The sequence below is a fragment of the Amblyomma americanum genome, chromosome 2, assembly GCF_052857255.1.
Source record: "Amblyomma americanum isolate KBUSLIRL-KWMA chromosome 2, ASM5285725v1, whole genome shotgun sequence".
Classification (NCBI taxonomy): Eukaryota; Metazoa; Arthropoda; class Arachnida; order Ixodida; family Ixodidae; genus Amblyomma; species Amblyomma americanum.
This window is the reverse complement of record NC_135498.1, coordinates 27,116,796-27,137,317: the sequence shown is the minus strand read 5'-3', so window position 1 is coordinate 27,137,317 and position 20,522 is coordinate 27,116,796. Positions and strand designations below refer to the sequence as shown.

Here is a 20,522-nt window from a genome sequence, read left to right as displayed (position 1 = left end):
AGAACAGACCATTACTTTCAATATTTCCATAGCAGTATCTTACAATTTCCTGATTTTCAAAATATTTATCCTAGAATGTTGGACATGAGTCGAGTGCAGACAAGGTCTGTACGTTACGCATATATCGGTCACTTGTGAGGTCAAAACTCAACAACGGCTGGATGATGTATGACCCAATCTGGGCGTCGACGCTTGTGACTTTAGAGCTCGTCCATGGCTCTGGTATAATTATCGCTTCGGGGGCACACAGCACACATCCAGTCCAGAGTTCTTATGTGGAGTGTTTTGAGCTACCTTTGGAGTCTCTTTTACAGATCATAAAGGAACATTGATGACAAATTGAAGTTGGTGTTTATTGTAAGCTTACCAAGTTATAATCACAAATAGACTGCATTCTTCAAAAACTGAGACTTCATAAGATATACTAAGGATTAACAAATTAAATGCATGTGTCCTCACCGCTACGTGTTTTCGCAAGGAAATTCGTAATTGTGAAGCAACCAACGCGAATCCCAGAGGCTACGATGCACTTCCGAACAGTCAGTGGTCACGGAGTCTTTATCGGTATTGGCTTCACGAGTTTGAATTTGAGAGGTGGAGAAATTATAAACCCATTTTAATCAGCAGTAGGTGCACCTTTTGGGACCGGACGAACGACAACATAACCTGAAAGTGATACCGAATCAGAGAGCAAGTACTGAATGACGTTTTCTTCGGTCTCCTTTTGACGCTATCATATGAGCACTAAATACTTTCGGTGCCATTCCATCCGTATCAGTATGCTCTTGGATATATTGTCCTGAGTACCCCATTTCAGAACAAGCCCTCAATTATCCACACAATGGCCATCCAGTAAAGCTGTTTATTCAACAATGCGGACTCGAGATCCATAACAGCACGACAGACGGGACAGAGAAGAGAGCACACAACAAAGATCGCCAACTCGCCTAACAAATATTATTGGCGGACTCGAGCTTTTTAAAGAAAAAAAAATATTTTTTTTTTGTGAGGGAGGGATTGCTTCTTGTCTGCCATGTTTTCAGTGCGGTCAACATGAGGAACATTCAGTGATAGCCTATTTAAAAAAATTCCAAAGCGAGCGTGTACATTGCGGAAATCCTCATAGCTATGGAAACATTTAGTACTGAAAAAAACATTAAAAATGCTGTCGTGTACACAAGCTTGAGGAGCGCGATGGCTGCTCTGAAATCTTATCCTTAAGAATATTCTTGAAGCAAAATCTTATTCTTATGCATCATTTAACGTAGTCAGCAAACACGCGGTCAAAGCACATGTTATGAATTTTGCAGGATACCCACTCTGGTAGCCATAAAAAGTAATGAGCGTGTGGACCCCACGGCAATAATGCTATCGGCAATGTAAACAACACAACGAAAATGCTGGTCTACAAGCACAAGAAAGCTCTTAAACGTGGCTTGTATTTCAGTGGCAATAGAGGTTGGATGAGATTCAAACACTTCATTTGGTTTTGCTTAAATGTAATAGAATTAAAAATCTGCAGTCATAAAAATTGTTTTCACGAAGTCGTACTCAGGGGCTATGTAGGCTTCGAATCAGACAGGCTCAAGTAAAACACAACGAGATCCTTCGTGCAGCACGAGAACCGGAATTCTATCACTGTGGTAGCACACGAGCACAATTGCATGCATGAAAAACTTACGGACTTCAATGCATGTCAGAGAAAAAAATAACTTTAAATTCCTTTCCCCCCTGGCCTCTTGCTGAAACGAGCCCATTGTGCCTCAGGAAAAGGTAATCGAAATATTTACGCGAAATAAATCTCACAAACTCGATTTAAGACCACAGGCTGACATGTGCAACTACTGTACATATCCAAGGAGAGGTACGCGCTTCGTAAAGTATATTGGGGATGAACATAGTGATGAATAATTTTTTATGGCTGAAGGGCATTTGTAGTTAAATGACGCCATGACACCAGGTATTTTAGACACACTCAAGGTTGAGTTAAAGGCCCATTTCCCGAGCATTTACCCCGAAAGAAGCCGAACACTAGGCCAGGGAAGTACTTGTACCCATTGTATAGCCGGTGGGTAGCCGGTGGCACCGGGGATGGAACCCCGAACCTCCCGTATGAGAGCCGGATGCTCAAAGTACTAGGCCACCGCTGCGGTGTCAAGTATTTCAGCCAACAGAGGGAGTATGTTTACTCCTATGACGTGCACACAATCGCTTTCAGCGCACTCTCCCTTTTACTATGCATCCATAGTGCCCATCTTCCCGCTGAAATAATAATTTCCACACTCTCCCCCATCGACCGCAGCGGTGGCCTAGTGGTTAGAACATCCGCCTCGCATGTGGAAGGTGCGGGGTCTGGATGGTCTAAAAAATATTGAATCACTACACGTTGAATGATGTCATATTAACGCTGGAATTAATGCGGGACACATCGTTACGGATTGGCTCAAAGCTCACATTGCTGAATTTGGCTTTGGGTGCTTCAGTGTTAACAAAAAATATTACAGCTGAATTATTGCCCAAACCTTCCTGCGAGAAGTGTGCGCTTACAGTACGCATTTTCTAATTTAAGGGTAATTAACGCAATAAGGTGGCTCGAATGAGGCCTGTACTTTTCTGTAGTTGATCGTACCGTACCTCATTTTAGTACAAGCGAGATAGATGCGAACCTGGAGCTAGGTAAGAAACACTAAGAAAAGATTATACGGGTTCTCTCATATATAAATCTAACAGTAGAAGGTAACAAAAAGGAAACAAAATATTCTTTGGCATTGATACTTGTTCTAACAACCACCTTCTTACTTACCAGTATCGTCGTCATCCTGAAAAAGAGGACTAAGGTTTCTGCAGGGCAATGCACTTTCCTAAATATCTCCAGTTACCTTTGCAATATAATTAATTTTATATCTCGTTTAGCTATACAGTGAACATAATCCGTCCATCAATACCACTGGAACCTGATAGCTGTCAAAGCGAGTGAATTCATTATAGAAACGTTGAGCAACATTTTCATTCAATGTACATGAAATATGGAATATAAAACCCTGATCGTTCGCTGCATGCTTACAATACAACGATACGATGATTACAAGCTTTCCCCTGGCCTGGGGCTCGGCTTCTCCGGGCTGAAACGCTTGGAAAATGGGTCTTTGACCCCACCATGTGTAAAAGAAGAAAAAAAAAACGCGCCGTGGCACATTTTGACCAAAGTTGCTCATGCGGCAATCATAGTCATCACTCTCGTCCAGCAAAGTTTCTTTTACTCCTCACCAGCCTTAAACATGCAGACGGTTTGTTACGGCGTCTTTTGATCTTTAGGTGCTCTAATTCCATGAACACCCAAACTCGTCACCGTTCTTAATTGCTGCCTGAGGTGAGCATCAGCCACTGCTAGTGCGAGCAGCACTAAGGCGGTTTCGATGACAAAAAGGGGCCGATGGAACGAATTTATTTGTGCTTTGCTCCGCGTACGGTACTTGTCTAAAGAAAATGCAGTCATAACGAGTGTAGTGAGTGTTGCCTTCGCGTTTCAACAATCGTGCCAGATCTGCAGGCTCAGGTGTGAGCACGAGAACGAACAAATCTTAGTGGGGTGGCTTTGATGCGTTTGTTAGCGTAAAACTGTGAGGAGAGGTTTTCGGGCACTGAATTTATGTGTGTATGAGCCCACGCAAGAGCAACCAGCGGCAAGGAGTACAAACATGTGCGGCGAAAAAATAAACATCGTGCTGAGACCGTTTTGGCAGCTGTGATGGTATCAAAGCTCACTTAATCACCCCCTTCTCTCCCCCCCCCCTTCCCATCCGTGCATTCTTTTTTTTTTTTTGCTGGTAATTGAGGCTATCTTGAAGACACTGTTCCTAACAGCTGTTGTCGATGAGCATCGAACGACTGGAGTGCCACCACCGGCATTGACGAACGCTCTTCTTGTTTAGCATTCAAAGCTAAACTTACAGTTCTGTGTTCATTTTTGAAGACATTAAAGGGGTTCAATCAGCAACAAAACATGTGTTCCGCTGGTCGAGTAATCCCCGCAAGATCACAGCAGGGCTCATTCATTAGGCGCTCTTTTGAAGCTCATGACGCAGCTTACGGCTTCTCTTGAATATAATTGGTTTTGGGGGAAATGAAATGGCGCAGTATCTGTCTCATATATCGTTGGACACCTTAACCGCGCCGTAAGGCAAGGGATAAGGGATGGAGTGAAAGATGAAAGGAAGAATGACGTGTCGTAGTTGTGGGCTCCGGAATAATTTCGACCACCTGGGGATCTTTAACGTGCACTGACATCGCACAGCACACGGGCGCCTTAGCGTTTTTCCTCCATAAAAACGCAGCCGCCGCGGTCGGGTTCGAACCCGGGAACTCCGGATCAGTAGTCGGGCGCCCTAACCACTGAGCCACCGCGGCGGGTTTCTTTTGAATCACTGAATACTTACCAACCTACTTAACAACCCCATTCCATTATCGCGCTTTCCGTCATGACTCAACTTTTAGCTTTAACGCTGTTGCACACTATATTATAAATAAATTGCCCTAAAAAAAGGATTTATTACGAGGCAGTCGTGAAGGTCTGGTGTGACACGTAAGTTCAGTTACTATACATCTCCAACGGCTTTTCGTAGGCGACAGCAAAAGCGGAAGCACAGGGCATCGCCACCAGGGGACTCTAATCTGAAAGTCACAACAGCACTGCGAAGGACACGCGGTCATGGATTTACAATCGCTGCCCGAAATAACCTCGGATGTATATTTAATGCCCGTTCCGTCGAGTAAACGAATGATAGCGTTTAGCCCAAATCTCCTCCCACCGCTTCTCGTTTACTAATCAGCTGAGGTAGCGTACACCACGCTCCGTGCCATGCGCGAACATCGATCAACGTCTTTTCCACTGCTTACAGGGCCCTGCGCGTTGGGAGTGCGCTGTGAAAGAGGAAAGAAAAGAAAAAAGAGAGAAAGAAAAGGGAAAAGAGGCTGAAAGAATATCGGCGGCGTTCTGCGAAGGCATGCGCACACACAAATGGAGCAGCACGCGGATGATCGCCACCGCATTTAGACGGCGAAAGCCCCCCCGGCTCCTGCCGCTGCAGCGCCGGAGGTCCCTTCGACCCTTGACATTTTCGGCGCGCTTCCCTCACTTACTGTTTCTCTCTCCGCGTCGGCGCACCGTGTCTCTCCTCCTCTGTTTCTCCTTGTCTTTCTTTCTCTCTTTCTCACCTAGGCGCTTTCTTCTTTTTCTCCTTCCACGAGGCCTTCATTTCTCTTTCCTGTTTTCTCATCTCTCCCCTATTTCGACCTCGCTCCTTTTTTCCCGTCACTCTGCTGCCACGCACAATTTCATTTTTCTTTTACTTGCCCCGTCACCATTCCCATAGTGCGCTGTCTTCTCTCCAAATACCTCTCCTCACAGTTTTCCAAGCTCCCGCATGCCTTAGCTCTCTCTGTTCCTTTCCCCACATTTTTTTCTCTCGGCTCTCTTCCCTTCTGTCTCTCTTCGAAGCGTTCGCTTCTGCCCCCCGCCCCCCCCTCGGGGGTGTACTGCTCGTTCCCTTTTTCCCTATTTGTCGATCTTCAGAATATTTCTTCCCGAGAATTTTGCTTCTCTTCCCCTTTTCGTCCTGCTCGCACTCGCTCCCTATTTTGACACCTCGCACGTTGAAGAGCCTCGCGCTCTGTTCGGCTTGCTTTTCCCTGTTATTCGCGGTCTTTTCTAGCTAGGCTGTCACTCTGTCTCTCTCTCTCCTTTCCTTCCTCCTGCCGAAACTCACACCCACTGCTCTGCACTGTCCTTTCCCCGTTTCCCCTGCTTTCCCACCCCGCGACTGTCGCTCCCGCTCCCTCCACAATTTCTCCTGTCAATCCACATCGTTTCGGCGGTCCGTCGCGTCCTCGCCCGCAGCGCGCGTCGCCATTCTAGGCTTGCAAACACGGCGGCAAGGCACAAACACCCCGAGCCGCATTCTCAGAGCAGATATATACAGGGGGAGAGACTCGCGTGCCAATATGCGCCAAGCGTCTCGCTCTTTCCCCTCCATCGATGCCGATGCGCGCGTCCTCCTTCGGCCCACAGAGGGAGGTTCATGCGAGGCGGTGTTGCTGCTGCGGCGTCGAGGTGCCGGATTCCCGGAGGGCGAAAGGCTGTGGAATGAGTGCGGAAAGAAGAGAGAAGAAATGCTAGTCGGCGGTTTGTGCGTTGCACCACCACCGAGCCGACCGGCATCCCTCGCTTCGCGCAACACGTTGCGACAGAATAGCCGGCGTCTCTTGCTCGGCCCTCCGCACCGCGCCGGGTGGACGACCTTTCGGGGGCAGTGATGCTGGGTGTCCTAAGAGTATTCTACGTGAAATCATACCAAAAAGAAAAAAATTCGCGACTTTTCATTGTCCCCCGTCCCAAATAGATACTAAGGACAGCTGAACGTGACTTGATGACAAGTTGTTACTGATAATTTCGAGAAAAAGATTATAATTGACCACATAACATGGCACGAGTCTCAGCATATTCTGTAATCTGGCCATTTGTGTAAAGGAGTCATGGGGGCATGATTGGCAGGTGATGTGATCGATGACCTTAAGTCATGTGAGCTTACTATGAGGTCGTCATTTTGTGCGGATGAGGAACAGGAGATTTTTGTCTTGTGTGATTGGGGAGAGGGGAGGGCGACAATAACATCTAACTCTGTAGTAAGAATAAGTGTAACGAAGACACGCACAAGCGAAGGAACAGAAAAGGACATCGGTTTGGGTAAGATGAAAGCGGCGCTTTGGTGTCGTTCACTGACCTGCTCACGTGGCACCACCTTCAACGTTCTGAGCAAGGTGCAGAGAAGAACCTCTTGCATCACAGTGCTGACCGAGCATCTTTTTTGCTTTCATACTGATTACAGAAAATAACAGCTCAGTCCGATATGTTTTTTTTTAAGAAGCAAAGGAGTGTCCCAAGAACTGACTAGCTGCGTTGACCAAGCTACACATAATTCCATAATTAAACTTTGCCGCGTTGCACCTGGCTGTGCACCGGCACCATGCGTTATGCAGGGCCACAACACTGCCGTGTTTATTATGAAGCTTTAATCATGCATAAGGATTCTAATCATAGGCCGCGATGCGAGCGTTTTATACATCAGTACGGTACTTTATAGAGGGCTCTGGGAGGGTTAGGAAGAACAGTACGGCCTAATTCATCGCCATTCCGCGCTGGTTCAAGCTCACGGTGAGTGCTGCATGTCCAAGTGGACTAATGTTTCAGGTTAAAAATACAAACACCTCGGTGTCATCACTAACGAAATTTCCTTTACACAGACTGCACGTGGCCCAGGTCATCCATTGCTTTCGATGATGAATCAAACTGTGATTTTTAACGAAAGAAAAGCAAAATAGATAAATAAATAACCTTATAAGTAACTAAGGCAATGAATAAATAAGTGTCGCAATTCTGCACCACAAGCAAGTTTGAAGAGCTTTATAGTTTGCTACACAATTCTGCATTATAAAATATTCCCTCCAGTGTTTACACAATAAAACATCGCCGATATTGTATCGGTTATGAAATCAACCTTTGCGCTTACAGGTACTACCTCAAAAAAATATGAGTAAGGATATGCCTTATTAATGCGTGGTTCTAGTGGCATTACTCTTGTAACTAGTCGTGTGCCGTGATTCAGTGCAAAGTAAAATGATGATGATGATGACGATGTCATCGGGCTTAATGGTACATGCCACGGCGGGCGATTGTCCAGGATCTTTCTTTCATGCTCATCGTATTAAAGTGTGTCTTTACTAAAGTTACGTTAACAATCCCTGCAAGTTTTCTTTTTATGTATTTCTATTTTTTGTTCCCGAGTGGCCGTATAACTGAAGCCCTTTGTCGTGGCTGTAGTTGTAGAAATCCGCCAGGCAAGTCAAGCTAAGAGCCAAATCAAGTCAAGATAAAGGAGAATAAGAGAAGACGTCAAAATCCAAACCAAGCCGAGAGAGAAGAGGAAGAGATAATAATAATAATTGTTTTTTTGGGGAATGGAAATTGCGCAGTATCTGTCTCGTATATCTTTGGACACCTGAACCGCGCCGTAAGGGAAGGGATAAAGGAGGGAGTGAAAGAAGAAAGGAAGAATAGGTGCCGTAGTGGAGGGCTCCGGCATAATTTAGACCACCTGGGGATCTTTAACGTGCACTGACATCGCACAGCACACGGGCGCCTTAGCGTTTTTCCTCCATAAAAACGCAGCCGCCGCGGTCGGGTTCGAACCCGGGAACTCCGGATCAGTAGTCGAGCGCCCTAACCACTGAGCCACCGACTGAGGAAGAGAAGAAAAAGAAGAAATGAAAACAAAGAAGACAGAAGCCAAGCCAAGAGAGAGAAGGGGAAGAGAAGAAGAGAACAAGACAGAAGCCAAGCTAAATGTGAGAAGGGGAAGGGAACGATGAAGAAAAGAAGTAAAAAAGAAAAGAAAGGGGGGGTGGGGGGGAATTGAAGGACACCTTGGCTACAGCCAAAATGATTCAGCAAAGCCGTAGCCTAGTTTAGCTAGTCTCTTTGCCATTATTTAATTTCTTACATCATAGTTACTATTCATTCGTAGCTGCTAAAATACTTCCACTCCTGACAGAAGTGTTCAAGCATGCACTGGTAGTAAAAGAAAAATAAGCATCCTAACTGCACAGTCGTCAGCGAGGAGCTGTATTATGCGTTTGAAGTGAACTCTTTGTTGGGGAGTGCAATACATCAGATCACACATTGTTTTCTGATCAAACGTGCACAAAATAATTACCGTTCACTATTTTGCGATGAATAGCTTGGATTCAGGATTGAACTTGCCAGACTATTACTGATGAAACTGTACGCATGCCGAAACTACCGGCCTTCTGACGCTTTGGGCCTCACAATAAGTAAACAAAAAAAATCAGGCAGGAGCCAACAGCGGTGCGGTGCCAGGCACAGGTGCCTTGTATACGAAAAAAAAAAGACAATGAAATGCCGGAGGCAAGCTGCACAATTGAGTTTTTCCCCTTAGCCGCTCAAAACGCGTCTCTTGGCCCCAGGCTTCGCTCGAAGCAGCTGCCACTCAAGGCATTCGAGGCATCGCCGCTCGAGAGACGGCTGGGCTATAGACAAAAAAAAAATTACTACAGAAAATACAAAATCATCGCCGGCACCGTTGTCCCCAGCTTTCACGGCTCACGGAACGGCCGCTAGGGCACTCAACAGCTTTTACGCTTGTCTCGCTCGTCCGCAGTCGCTGCCGAGAAAGTGGCGCACTTTCTTATAACTCCCTCATTTTGGCTTTTCTTTTGCCGACGATAGGTTGCGTAACAGTCGCTATAGGACTTTTGTCGAGCCGGACGAGTGGAGAAGAGTGCGAGGCAGCTCGCAGCAGGCAGTCTTCCATAGGCTCTCACAAAAATGCCGGCAGTTGTTCTCACGGAGCGTCGCGTATTGCTCGGGAGTCCCCGGCTCGTGACGTAATAACAGCGCCAACAGAAAGAAACTTGAAAAAGAACATGACGGCCATTGGATGAGCGCTGACTGCGAGCGAAATAGTTTATTACCCAGAAAACCTTACACACACCGCTCATGTAGTTATCACGGTATTAGTAAAAAAAAGAAAAAAAACGAAGGGGACACTTAAGGGGGACACGTAACCCCAACCTAAGAGCATGACGCTAAAGCGCAATAGGTTAATGCACATATATGCAGAATTGGCGAATTTCTACTTAACATTCATAGATTCCTGAGAGCCATCACACCATTCCTGGATCAGTGGTGCAATGGCTAAGCGATGCGCCACTGCCCAGCGATGGCAGGTGCTGCCACCGGTGGGCCTTGTGCGGCCAAGGTTTCTCATCCCGAGCGATCAATCATTAATTTAACTGCCACCTTCCATGGTGCACAATTTTCTCAAAACCCGGTGGACAGTTTGTGATGACGCCGCAAGGTCACGTGACCAAGGTGACACACCTGCCTCCTATGTTGCTTCTCTGGGTATCTTTCGCGGATTTCTCGCTCATGGTCAAGGACGCCGACGCCGACGCCGGATTTTCTCCTACACGAGCTCCTTAACGCTATCGCGTTATAACTTGATGCTCTGCTCTTGAACGGGCGCAATGGTATATCTGTTCGGCGTTACCTCTGTATTCAAGCACGACTGTGATCCGACGCACTGCTCATGTTATCCTCACTTCCCCTCCCCCCCCCCCCCCTTTTTTTTTCAGTGCGGAATGACTGATGAGAGGATCATGAATCAGTGCGACCTCTTTGCCTTTTTCTTGTAAATAAACATCTTTCTCTCTCGCAACCAGAAGAAAAAAACAACCTTAGTTCCACGTACTTGAAATCCGCCATGCAATGCATCAGTATAGAATAGAGGGCTGGGCCAGTTGGTACATAGTTGTAAAAAAAAAAAAAACCAGCGGAAGGACGCAAACACAGAGAGGGACACGTGATGACGCTGGGTGCTGTGTTGCAACATGGAACGCATGTTCAAATTCAAGTTGCAACATGCAGTGCATGTGTGCAGTTTAAATGCTTGCATGCATGCATGCATGAATGACGCGTAAGAGTGACTTATACCAACCCACTCAATACTCTTCGTGCTTCTTCAGTACGCGTGCTATAGGCCTCACGTGTAAAAGCCAATCATGTCTGCAGCGTAGCTTTACTCGAATGCACGGGACCAGGCGTACGAACAAGGCGGACGGGAACAAGGTGCGTCGGTCGCAGCGCATATTGTGTCGGCAGGGGCAATGCTTTGGAGTTGCGCGCTGATTCCCGTACAATAAACCGCGACTCTAGCGAGATTTTCCTGGCTTACCTGGCATCAGATAGAGAGATAAGAGAAATGGATAGAAGGCTTAACAAAAAAAAAGCCAAAGTAAGACAACCGAGGTTCATATAGAAAATTTAAAAAATGCTAGTAGTTGAAAAAAGAGACCTCCAGAACGGCAGCAACAAAATGAGCTACATTACTAATTTCATACTCGCTCTTTGTATGACGACAAGAACAATAAAGAACTGGCATAATAGCAGGAATAAACGATCGCATGAAAAAAAAAATCCCACACACACTCTGCAGGCTCTCTATTTCGGTTCTGTTTCACTGCATGCTTTCTGTTTGGATGTCATGCCGAAGCGTGAATAACGGACACACCCGCCGCAGTGGCTGAGGTTAAGCCGCTCGTCTACTGAGCTGGAGTACCCGGGTTCGAAACCGACCGCGGCGGCCGCGTCATAATGGAGGCTAAACGTAAAAGGCGCCCGTATGCTGTGCGATGTCATTGCACGTTAAAGGTTCCCAGGTGGTAGAAATTATTCCGGAGCCCTCCACTACAGCACTTCTTTCCTCCTTTCTTCTTTCACTCCCACGTTTCTTCGTTCCATTACGGCGCGGTACGGGTGTCCACCGAGATATATGAGACAGTTACTGCGCCATTTCCTTTCTTCAAAAAACCAATTTTATTTTTTTTTCAAGAATCCACATTAAGTGCAGGATTTTATAATGGTACTTGAGTGAAATTAATACCTCTGAGGCGCGCTTCCAGTCTGTCTACGGCGACCGCGACGCCGAAGGCAACCCGCCTGCGTCACGCGTGACGTCAAAGAGCAACGCGATAGTCCTGAAAAATTTCCGCTCACTTCCCTTTAATTTACCGGGAGCCCGTCATTCGCATTGTCTCTTGCTCCTGATCCGCAACGCAGTCTCATTCGGGGCGCTACTGTGTCTCGATTTTCGCGAAACTCTTCGGACGCCGTTAGTACAGCAGACTGCCCACGAGAACATACGTGGCTCGGGTTCCCTCCGAGGACCGTTGGCCTTCTACTCGACCTCTCCGGTCTCGTTGGGAAGGAGGGCAAGCGGAGAAGAAAGGGTAAGAGGTCCTGGTCGTCGCTGTCGCTAAAGCGACGACGACGTTGTTTATACACCGGCCACTATACCGTCCTTGCTCATTTCCGGCGCTGGCGCATCGTCGGGGTTTCTCCGCTGAAGCCGGCGGCAGCGGCAACACAAACATCGACGAAAACTGATCTCGTCCGCCTGCTCGTCCGCCCGGTGTGTTTATTTTCAGGGTCCAACACGGGTGAGAAGGATTTAGTAACGTACCCGACCCTCCTCCAATTGTCGCTCTCTTTGTCCTAATTTTATTACCGCCCTTGCTTCGGTCCGTCCCGACTCGACCGAGTTCTCCTCTTTCCGCGTCCATTCATTCCTTCGGACCTACCATCTAATACTTTCATTTCGTTTTTGTTTTTTATTTCTTGTTTTCGATACTGCGATGCCTAGAAATGCTCGAGAATGGAAGGCGCACTGGTTGCGTTAATACTGTTTTTCTCGACTCGACGAAAGTAAACGTAGCTCCAATGTTGTTTATCCTAGCGCAAGCGAAAGGAAAAACAAGGAGCTCGTGTGGCACGGCCAGGGAGGAAACTACGATATCTAGGACGAGGTTTAAAAAATAGAGATTGGAAAAGAACGCGGTGCAAAGCCAGACGCATTTCGTTGGTCGGTTTCGTGCGTCCGCTCACGTTTTAGGGGGGGGAAGGGGCGGCTTTGTTTTGTAGCGATAGCTACACCACGCCAGCCACTTCGCGATGTCAGCGTGGCTGCGCACCGAGCCGCGGCACCAGCGATCCGCCAGCTGTGCGCATGCGCGGAAGGACGTCATAGCCCGCAGCTGGTGTGCGCGCCGCGCGCCTCGCCGCTGCGCCGACGGTGGAGCAGACGTCGCCCGCCTCGTCAGTTGTGCGCATGTGCGTAGTGACGTCAGAGCACACAGTTCGCGTGCGCGACGAGCATTTCGAGCCTTCAGCGTGGTGGCGCCGTGGCTACCGTGGCAGCTGCAGGCGGCGCGGCTCCAGCGAAACCGAGTGGGGGAGGAGTGGAGAGAGTGAATCCACGTCCAGGGACGAAGATGAAGAAGGAACGCCTAGTGAAATGGAGCGGCGAAAGACTGGCTTTGCAATTCGACTGAGCGAGTTCCACTCGGCCAGCTGTAGCTATCGCGCCACTCCAGCTTTAACCAGAGCTAAACCACAGCCATTTTTTTAATTTTACATCTGGTCGGGCGCGCCCGAGCAGCAGCTACAGCCAATTGGCTGCTGTAATGAGCAGCCCACCCAGCGTTTGTAAGGAATGTCCCCTTAAGGACCGCTCCACCCGCTCCCTGTACACATTTTTAACATAAATTTTTTGGTCAGTCATCTGTATTACTTTGTTGCTAAACGGAGAGACCGAAAATTGCGCCTCTTTCGAAGCGTATGAATGGAGTCTTCTAATCGCGCGGTACTTCGCGGCTGGAGATGGAGGCTGCCTTTGGCGGCTTCCGACAGGCTGCTTTATAAAGTCACTTTAATTTGATGCGATGTGGCATAGACGAACGAATAATGCCGGGAAGCTTACTGAATTCAGTGGAAACAATATTATAGAAGTAAGCATTTATTTATAAATAATGCTTTTTTATGCTAGACGTTGTGCAACCGCTACTTGTCGTGTAAGTGCAGGTGTGAATAGTAGCCACTGATTTGCAAAACTTCACTGAACGCAAGAGTCATCACCTTAATTTATTTAGCTCTGGTTCAAGATGTCCTGAACCATATGCGCAACTAATCGAGAACTTTTGCCTTAAATTAGAAGTGCCCTTTATATATCTTCTGGGTTGGAAAGCAGAGCACTTGAATGGCCACACCCGTTTGCTTCCTATGACACTGAGCTACCGGATATGACTGCACCGTGATAGGGCATTTAAGCGTGTGTAATCATGTGCATACGTGTACATTTATATGTGTAAGCTGTAAATTGTCCCTTCCTCGCGTAATTAACACGTTTTACGCACCAAACACACACCTTTACATACTAAATCATAAGCGCTTGTTAAATACCGTTATTTTTGCGATACAGTCGAGCCCAATTATAATGGTCGCACTTAAAGCGAACTCTCGCTTATTATGAACGAAGTCGGTGTTCACGCATAAATAAACCGTCAGCGCTTCAGCCGTGATTAATAATATCGCTTTTGTGAAGGACCTATCACTAGCAACGGTATTAGCCAGGAGCACATGGCTGCGCTAGACAGCGTGCCAAGAAAGCGCCATTCTGAGGTAGCAACCGCGCATAACGATTTTCTTTTTAATTTAAACGCAAACTTTTCCCGAGTTTGGATATTGAGCTGTAATATGAGAAGTCCATTTACTACGAACTTCGAATAACGCGACCAAAATGTTGGCGACCGTCAGGTTCGTGGTAAGTGGGCTTGAATTTAGTTAAAAGAGACCGACTAACAAGGAGCCATACCATGTCACGCTTGGCATAAGTAGATCAAGAGATTGGTAAAGAGATGAAATTAGATTAGGTTATATTATATTATATTCAATTATTTAAGATTATATTATATTATATTTATTGTATTAGAATAGATTAGTCGGGCGGGCAGGCGGATGAATGAGTGAATGAACAAATAGATGGATCGGTGAAAAGTAAAGTAAAGATCGTTTGTCATGCCGCGCTTCTTTGCTTTTGGACTTTTTGTTGGTATTCAAACCAATGAAACGAAACTGACGACATTAAAGTAGAAGTACGCCCCCTAAGAAACTGTCCAAGTCAGACCGCACACATATTTCTGCCAAGTAACGATGAACAAGAATGAAGACGGGCTACATCAACTTGCGTGCCTGATTGCACGACACTTCACATGCCGAGTAATAAAAAAGAAAGACGATAAAGAATACCAGAAAGAAAACGTTTCCAGACGAAATGTTCTAGATAGTTCATTTCCAACCAAGGAGGTCGAGAAACAACTCAAAAAAAGTCACGAGACAACAAACTAAAGCGGCGGAGAAGCGAATGGCGCTCACATGTCGTGCCCACGACTGCGCGCCCGCCGAGCTGCGTGCGTGCGGCGGCGGCTGCAGCGGCTGATGCATAGGGCACGGCACGACAGGCGTTTCTGTGAATACCCTCGCACGACCGTGCAGCATGAGCCCGATATAGTCGCCAGACTAACTTGACATTCCTCCATGAAACGTTAACCGCGCACACGATTCCGCTGCGGCGACTCAACCGAATCGATTCCAGAGAAAACCACGAATACCCCAAGGCATGTCCCTACGCTCTGCTCATAGTCATGCGCGGAATTTTTTTTCCTCCTTGATATCTATTTATATATTTTGATATATTTTGCCCCGGCGCAGATTGGGCTCGCGTGGCCATGACAAGAACCCTTTATGTCCCACGAATGCCTAATTCGGGATTGATGAATCCGTGGTCCGTGGACGGTGTCTTTATTTCCTAACAATGGGTGCCCTCTGTAAACGATTTCTGCGAGCAGCGCCGCCCGCGTCATTCTGCGTGCGGTGACAGGAAATGTCAGTGCAGATTGTGCCAGCCGGTAGGAGACGGCGGCATTCGAAAGAAGGGTCCTCCTCACTCAGCGGCCGAAAGGGAGAGGAGAAACAGGGTCAGGCGCAAGAGCGCCAACAAAGGCCAGGGCGAGAGCCTCGCGCCCGAGGGGGCGAAAGTCAACTCGAATCCGGAAATGAGCCAATTCGAGAGCCGGAAGCCGCGCGGTGCAGCGGGCGGCGAGCGGTTCCATTCTTGGATTAACATCATTGTGTTATATATTTGAGAGCTTTTATTCGTCTCCAGTTACCGTCCATGAGTGCTTCGTGAAATTCAAGGCTAATCCGAATAAAGGGTAATGGTTTCGACTAAAAAAGTTTGTTCTTCTTTGGTTACTCAAAAACACCCATTCTCGCCTCTTGCCACTTGACGCTGCAATGCAGTAAAACCTTATGTGAGTAAAGATGAATGAAATTAAACATTTAGACAAGCGAAAAATCAGCATATAAAACTACAATAACACTGTCATTACATTCGCAAAATTTTCTTAGTGGGAGAAAAAAGCACGGTAAAATAAAGTAAAACGGGACAGTCCTCTAAACATGACTTCACACTCGTCAGGAAAACCAGCTCGAAGATAAGAAAAAAGATATCAATGCTTCAGTGTCGTAGTTCGTCACGTTGTTGTTAGTAAGAAGTAGTTTATGTTATTCAGAAAATATTTGCATTTTTTACCTCACCTTTCTTATCCCGACCGTTGACATTGCGAGGCGATTGCACTCGTGAGCCGTGCATATTGGCCACGTAGCGCGTAGAGTAGTGAAAACGTGACACTGTCAGCTTTAATGGCTTATCATGAAATAATAACCACTATCATGACAAGGACGTTTTTCATATAGGTCTTTAATAGATGGCTACCTGTTGGCTGACTTTGAACCGCATGCATAAGACTCCGTGCGCATGACTAACATTTGAACGTGTTCTCCTCCACTCTATTTGTTCGTCTCTCTATTAGCGTCTTTGATGAGGTTATTGCAAATGTAGGATGTTATTGCGAATGTAGGACATCTGTGCTGGCGAAAATGGCAGCCGCTGTCACGCATGACACTTGAGCGTGACGCGGTGTGACCCTTGTGACGCCGCCAAAACCCACCCACCATGGTAGGTGGCAAACTTCCTACCGGATTGTGGGCAAATTGCGCCACCGTGGCACGTGGCAGTTACTTATGTTTGGTGGAGGGAGATTTCTCGGGCAGAGCACCCTGCGTAGCACATGCCACACCGGTGGCAGCACCTGCCATCACAGGGCAGTGGTGCATCGCTTAATTTAACCGCTGCACCGTGTACAGCGCCAGCGGTGGTATGAAGACTCCCCGCGATCTGTGAATGTAAGAGAGAGTGACCAATTCTACTTCTATGGGCATTAACGCATCAAAGCTTTCGTGTCATACCCTTATAAAGGCGCTACAACAGAATCACCAGCATTACAAATTCAGACGCATTCAAACCATCCACTGAGGATCGCCTAAGGGCTTTTCGTTTCTTGAAAACTCCAATGACAGCGCTTTGTTGTGTCGCGTTTCGATTTCTCACATCTGCGCCTTCCTGCCTAGCGAGTGGTGGTAGTGGTAACAACTGTACTTTAACAAAAGAACGAGAGGTCCTGAAGTGTGTGCTGCTAATTTGCCCTAGAATCCACGGGTCTGTGCTCAGAATAGCGTTATAACCAGCGTATACTACCACGTACTCGAGTACGGTGTCGGACAGGTGAACGGCATCTTTTTTCCGTCTTCGTTTATTTACTGCTAGACTTAACCGAGCATAACCCTCTCTATCCTGCTCTCTCTCTCTCTTTTTTCTTTGGTTTTTCAATTGAGCGGTAACTCTCAATTAGGCCATCTGGCCGTCCTAAAGGCGGTGCCAAGGCTGCAATCCGGGAAGAAGTCGAGGTTAAAACGAGGCCGTTAAATCTTCGATCAGTTGCACCCCGGGTGCGACGAATGCATTAACACTTCAGCTCGCCCCGAGAGTTTGAGTGGCCGGGCGGCGTTGGACACATTTGTAATCACCTCAGGCGAATTTTCATCCGAGAGATTAGCCGCGCAGTTAAAGCACTCATGGGTTGGAACGTTGGAGCGTCAACCTGACGACACGTGCGTTTCAGTGGACACATGTAAAGAGTCATAAACATGCAGCGGGATTGTGTACAGTGGGAAGGCGTTAATTCCATCTGAATAAGGTAAAGCCTTATCCGAAGGTGTGCTTTATGACAAGTCTGCGGCATAAAGAAAAAAAACGTTTTTTAGGCAATGGTTAATATTTGGAGAACGTTTAAATACGCTTGAGGAGCCGGTTACCCTGGCTGACCAAAGAAGGGTTACTATTCGCAGTGTTTGTTGCATTAACTAAGAGCTCTAGCTTCACAAGAAATTGGAAGGGGGGGGGGGGTAATTGAGGAGCGGAGAGTGTTTTTTGTTCCTAAAGTGAGCCTTGTTTTGGATCACGTGTTGAATAATAGCATTATGGACATCGCTGGCATGCAGGGTCTTCTGACAAGCAATGAGAACTCCGATATTAATAAAAAAGAATTTTTTTTACTTCACGCGAAAAATATCAAAATAAAGTAACACGGAACAGGCGCATTCCAATTCAGATAGACAAAGCGCAGAAAAAAATAAAGGTGTTTTACAAGGGTTGATTGTATCTTTAAAAGTTGTACACTAATTTTTCATATTAATTCGTATTGAACAAGATATCGAAAACAGTTAGATTATGACACTTTTATTGAGATACTACACGATACCTAAGATTTAATTCAAGCTTTGCTGTGTTTTTTATACAGCTTATAGTCCTGACTAGCAGTTATGTCGTTGTCCTTTCACTCCGTCGAAAACTGCAGTGATGCCTGGTCGTGCTCCAACCTGTGGGCACGTACAAGCGACATTGAATTACAGCGGTGCAGGCCAAAAAAAAGGAACGTTGAAGTCAGCATTTCTACACGCGATTCTACCTCGCAGCTCAGCTTTTACAACTCTGTACGCGACATGCGGATGCCGTGAGCTCGGTTCCAACTGGCGGCATGTGGATGTCCTTCCTGTTTCTTTCTCGGGGGTGATAGTTAATTTAAAATGATTACAGAACTAATTTTCACCCTAATTAGCACAACCACCAAAAAAGTGACACTACCAAATGCTTTCCTCGGGTTTAAATGACCGTCGATGTTTTAGCATGGTTATCCCAACCAGCCTCTCAGTTCCCTGCCTATGTCTACTAGAGTATCAAAAGAACGCTGTTAAGAAGAGAAGTAAGAGACGCCTTATACAAAAATTGCTGACGGTTTAGCGTTGCTAACCACAAAATGTTGTGCGAAAAGATGATTTTGCAAGTGGACACCAACGCCACGTACCTGAAAGTCCCATTGAAAGCGCGTTTATTTTTTTTTCGTTACGTGTGCACAGGTGGAAGTTGATGAAGACGAAAACGTGCAATGAACAACGAGAGAGTGTGCTGCAGTTTAACACAAGGCGTGATCGGCTGCAGCGACATCACAATGCTCTTGTGCAGTGGCCAGTGAAGCTGATGTGTTGGCACCACCGCGGATTCAGCACCCATTCGCGGCAGTGTTTATCGTATTTCTCCAGTTTGGGCAAGGTCACTGTAATTCAAAGTTTTGTTTATTTCTCGCCATTTCCCTCATCACGTGACTAACTTAAGACGCTTCACTACACACCAACATTTCCCAGGTTAGGAGGCCAACAGTGCCTTCGCATTAAAAAAAGGCAAGCAAACAAAAGGGTGGACACCGTATGGAGGACAAAAGCTACCCGAGGGGTAAATGTCTCTCACCTGGCGTTTGTACGGAGTGCCTGTAGCAGTCTTCGACAGTCGGCTTGTACGTAACCGAGAACACGCTCTCGAGGAACTGCACGATGAGCGAGGTCTTTCCCACGCCTCCGGCGCCCATCACCACGAGCCTGTTCTCACGCATACCGGGCAAGTGTAGTTCGGCGTGCTCCCCCATAAGTTCCTCGATCACCGAACTCTTCCGAGGGACCCCATGGCGAAGACACTGGGACGCAAACGTCACTTTTTCCTCCGACGCCGGCGGCGTTTCTCAGAACGAAGTCGTTTTTAACGCCCAGTAGCGCGCACTTTGGAGTCAATCACACATCGCCTTTTGCGTCCGAGTCGCCGTTCCCTGGGAGTCTTTACGACGAAGACTTGGGTCCTCCAGGATTTCTCAACGTCCTACTTTTTCTCGCCGTCTTCCTTTGCGTCAATGGGGCTGTCGCTCTGCTATTTATCGTCCGCTACTTTTGCTCAGTCGTTCACAAAGCGTTCGTTTCATGCACTTCGAAGTCTTTCTGCGCACTGCTTCGCGCGTTCTATCGGTATCGCTCGTCTCGAAAAAAAGAAAAGAAAACTGTCGCCGTTGTGTTCCAGCCGCCTTCGTTCCTCGTGGTGAGCTCGAACTTGTCTTACTAATCTGGAAGAAGCATGATTTCAACAATGGCCCAGGGGGCTTTTGCGGAGGGAACTACATAGCTGGTTCACATTCCCTTCAATTCGGCAGTTGGTCTTCGTCTCGCGCTGAGTCGGAAAAGGTTGACGAGCAGAAAATGGCACTAATTTTTAGCGTGGACAGCGACAAAGCAGACGCACGCACTATACTCGCGCCACACGAAAGAGCCGGTGAGCTGACGGAGGGCACGCGAGACGAACTGGGGAGATGGAAGCGGCGAGCCTAGTGCAGTGCGCGCGCCTTTGCGCGATCTTTTGGTTCCACTTAGCCGCGTCGTCTGCTCCAGTCGCGAGCGGGAATCTAGACCGCGGCGCTGCGATACATGGCTCCTCGGTAGGGTATGGACACGCTTCGATTGCGCGCGTCCAAAAGATGGCGTCGGTGATCGATTCGCAAGAGAAGTGGTGTCGGCGTCACCAACTAATTCAGTCTCGCAGCGCTTTCCAAGTATGGTGCGACAGATAGGAAAAAGAGTTTTCGGTCTCGAAGGTGCAATTCAAAGGGAGTCTAAAAACCCTTTGTCTTTGAGAAAGGAGAGAGGCTTGAAGAGGGGTCATGCAGGCAACTAAGCGCTAATAAAAGCTTAGATGTTTCTTTAAGGTGTGTTGCCGTCGAATTAACCAGACATGCTCACATTACACAAGGGGAAAGCGCGAGAGCTTCTGAAGGCATTT

General features: G+C 47.2%; 1 protein-coding gene across 1 annotated transcript in view; it reads right to left on the bottom strand.

The window, feature by feature from the left end:
- LOC144118409 (ras-related protein Rap1-like) overlaps positions 1 to 20,085 on the bottom strand; it is an 81,506-nt gene extending 61,421 nt beyond the window's left edge. The window contains exon 1 of the mRNA XM_077651352.1: positions 19,173 to 20,085. Coding sequence (XP_077507478.1) covers positions 19,173 to 19,347 — 175 coding nt within the window. The 5' untranslated portion in view covers positions 19,348 to 20,085. The remainder of the gene's footprint in view (positions 1 to 19,172) is intronic.
- Between the last annotated feature and the right edge of the window lie 437 nt (positions 20,086 to 20,522).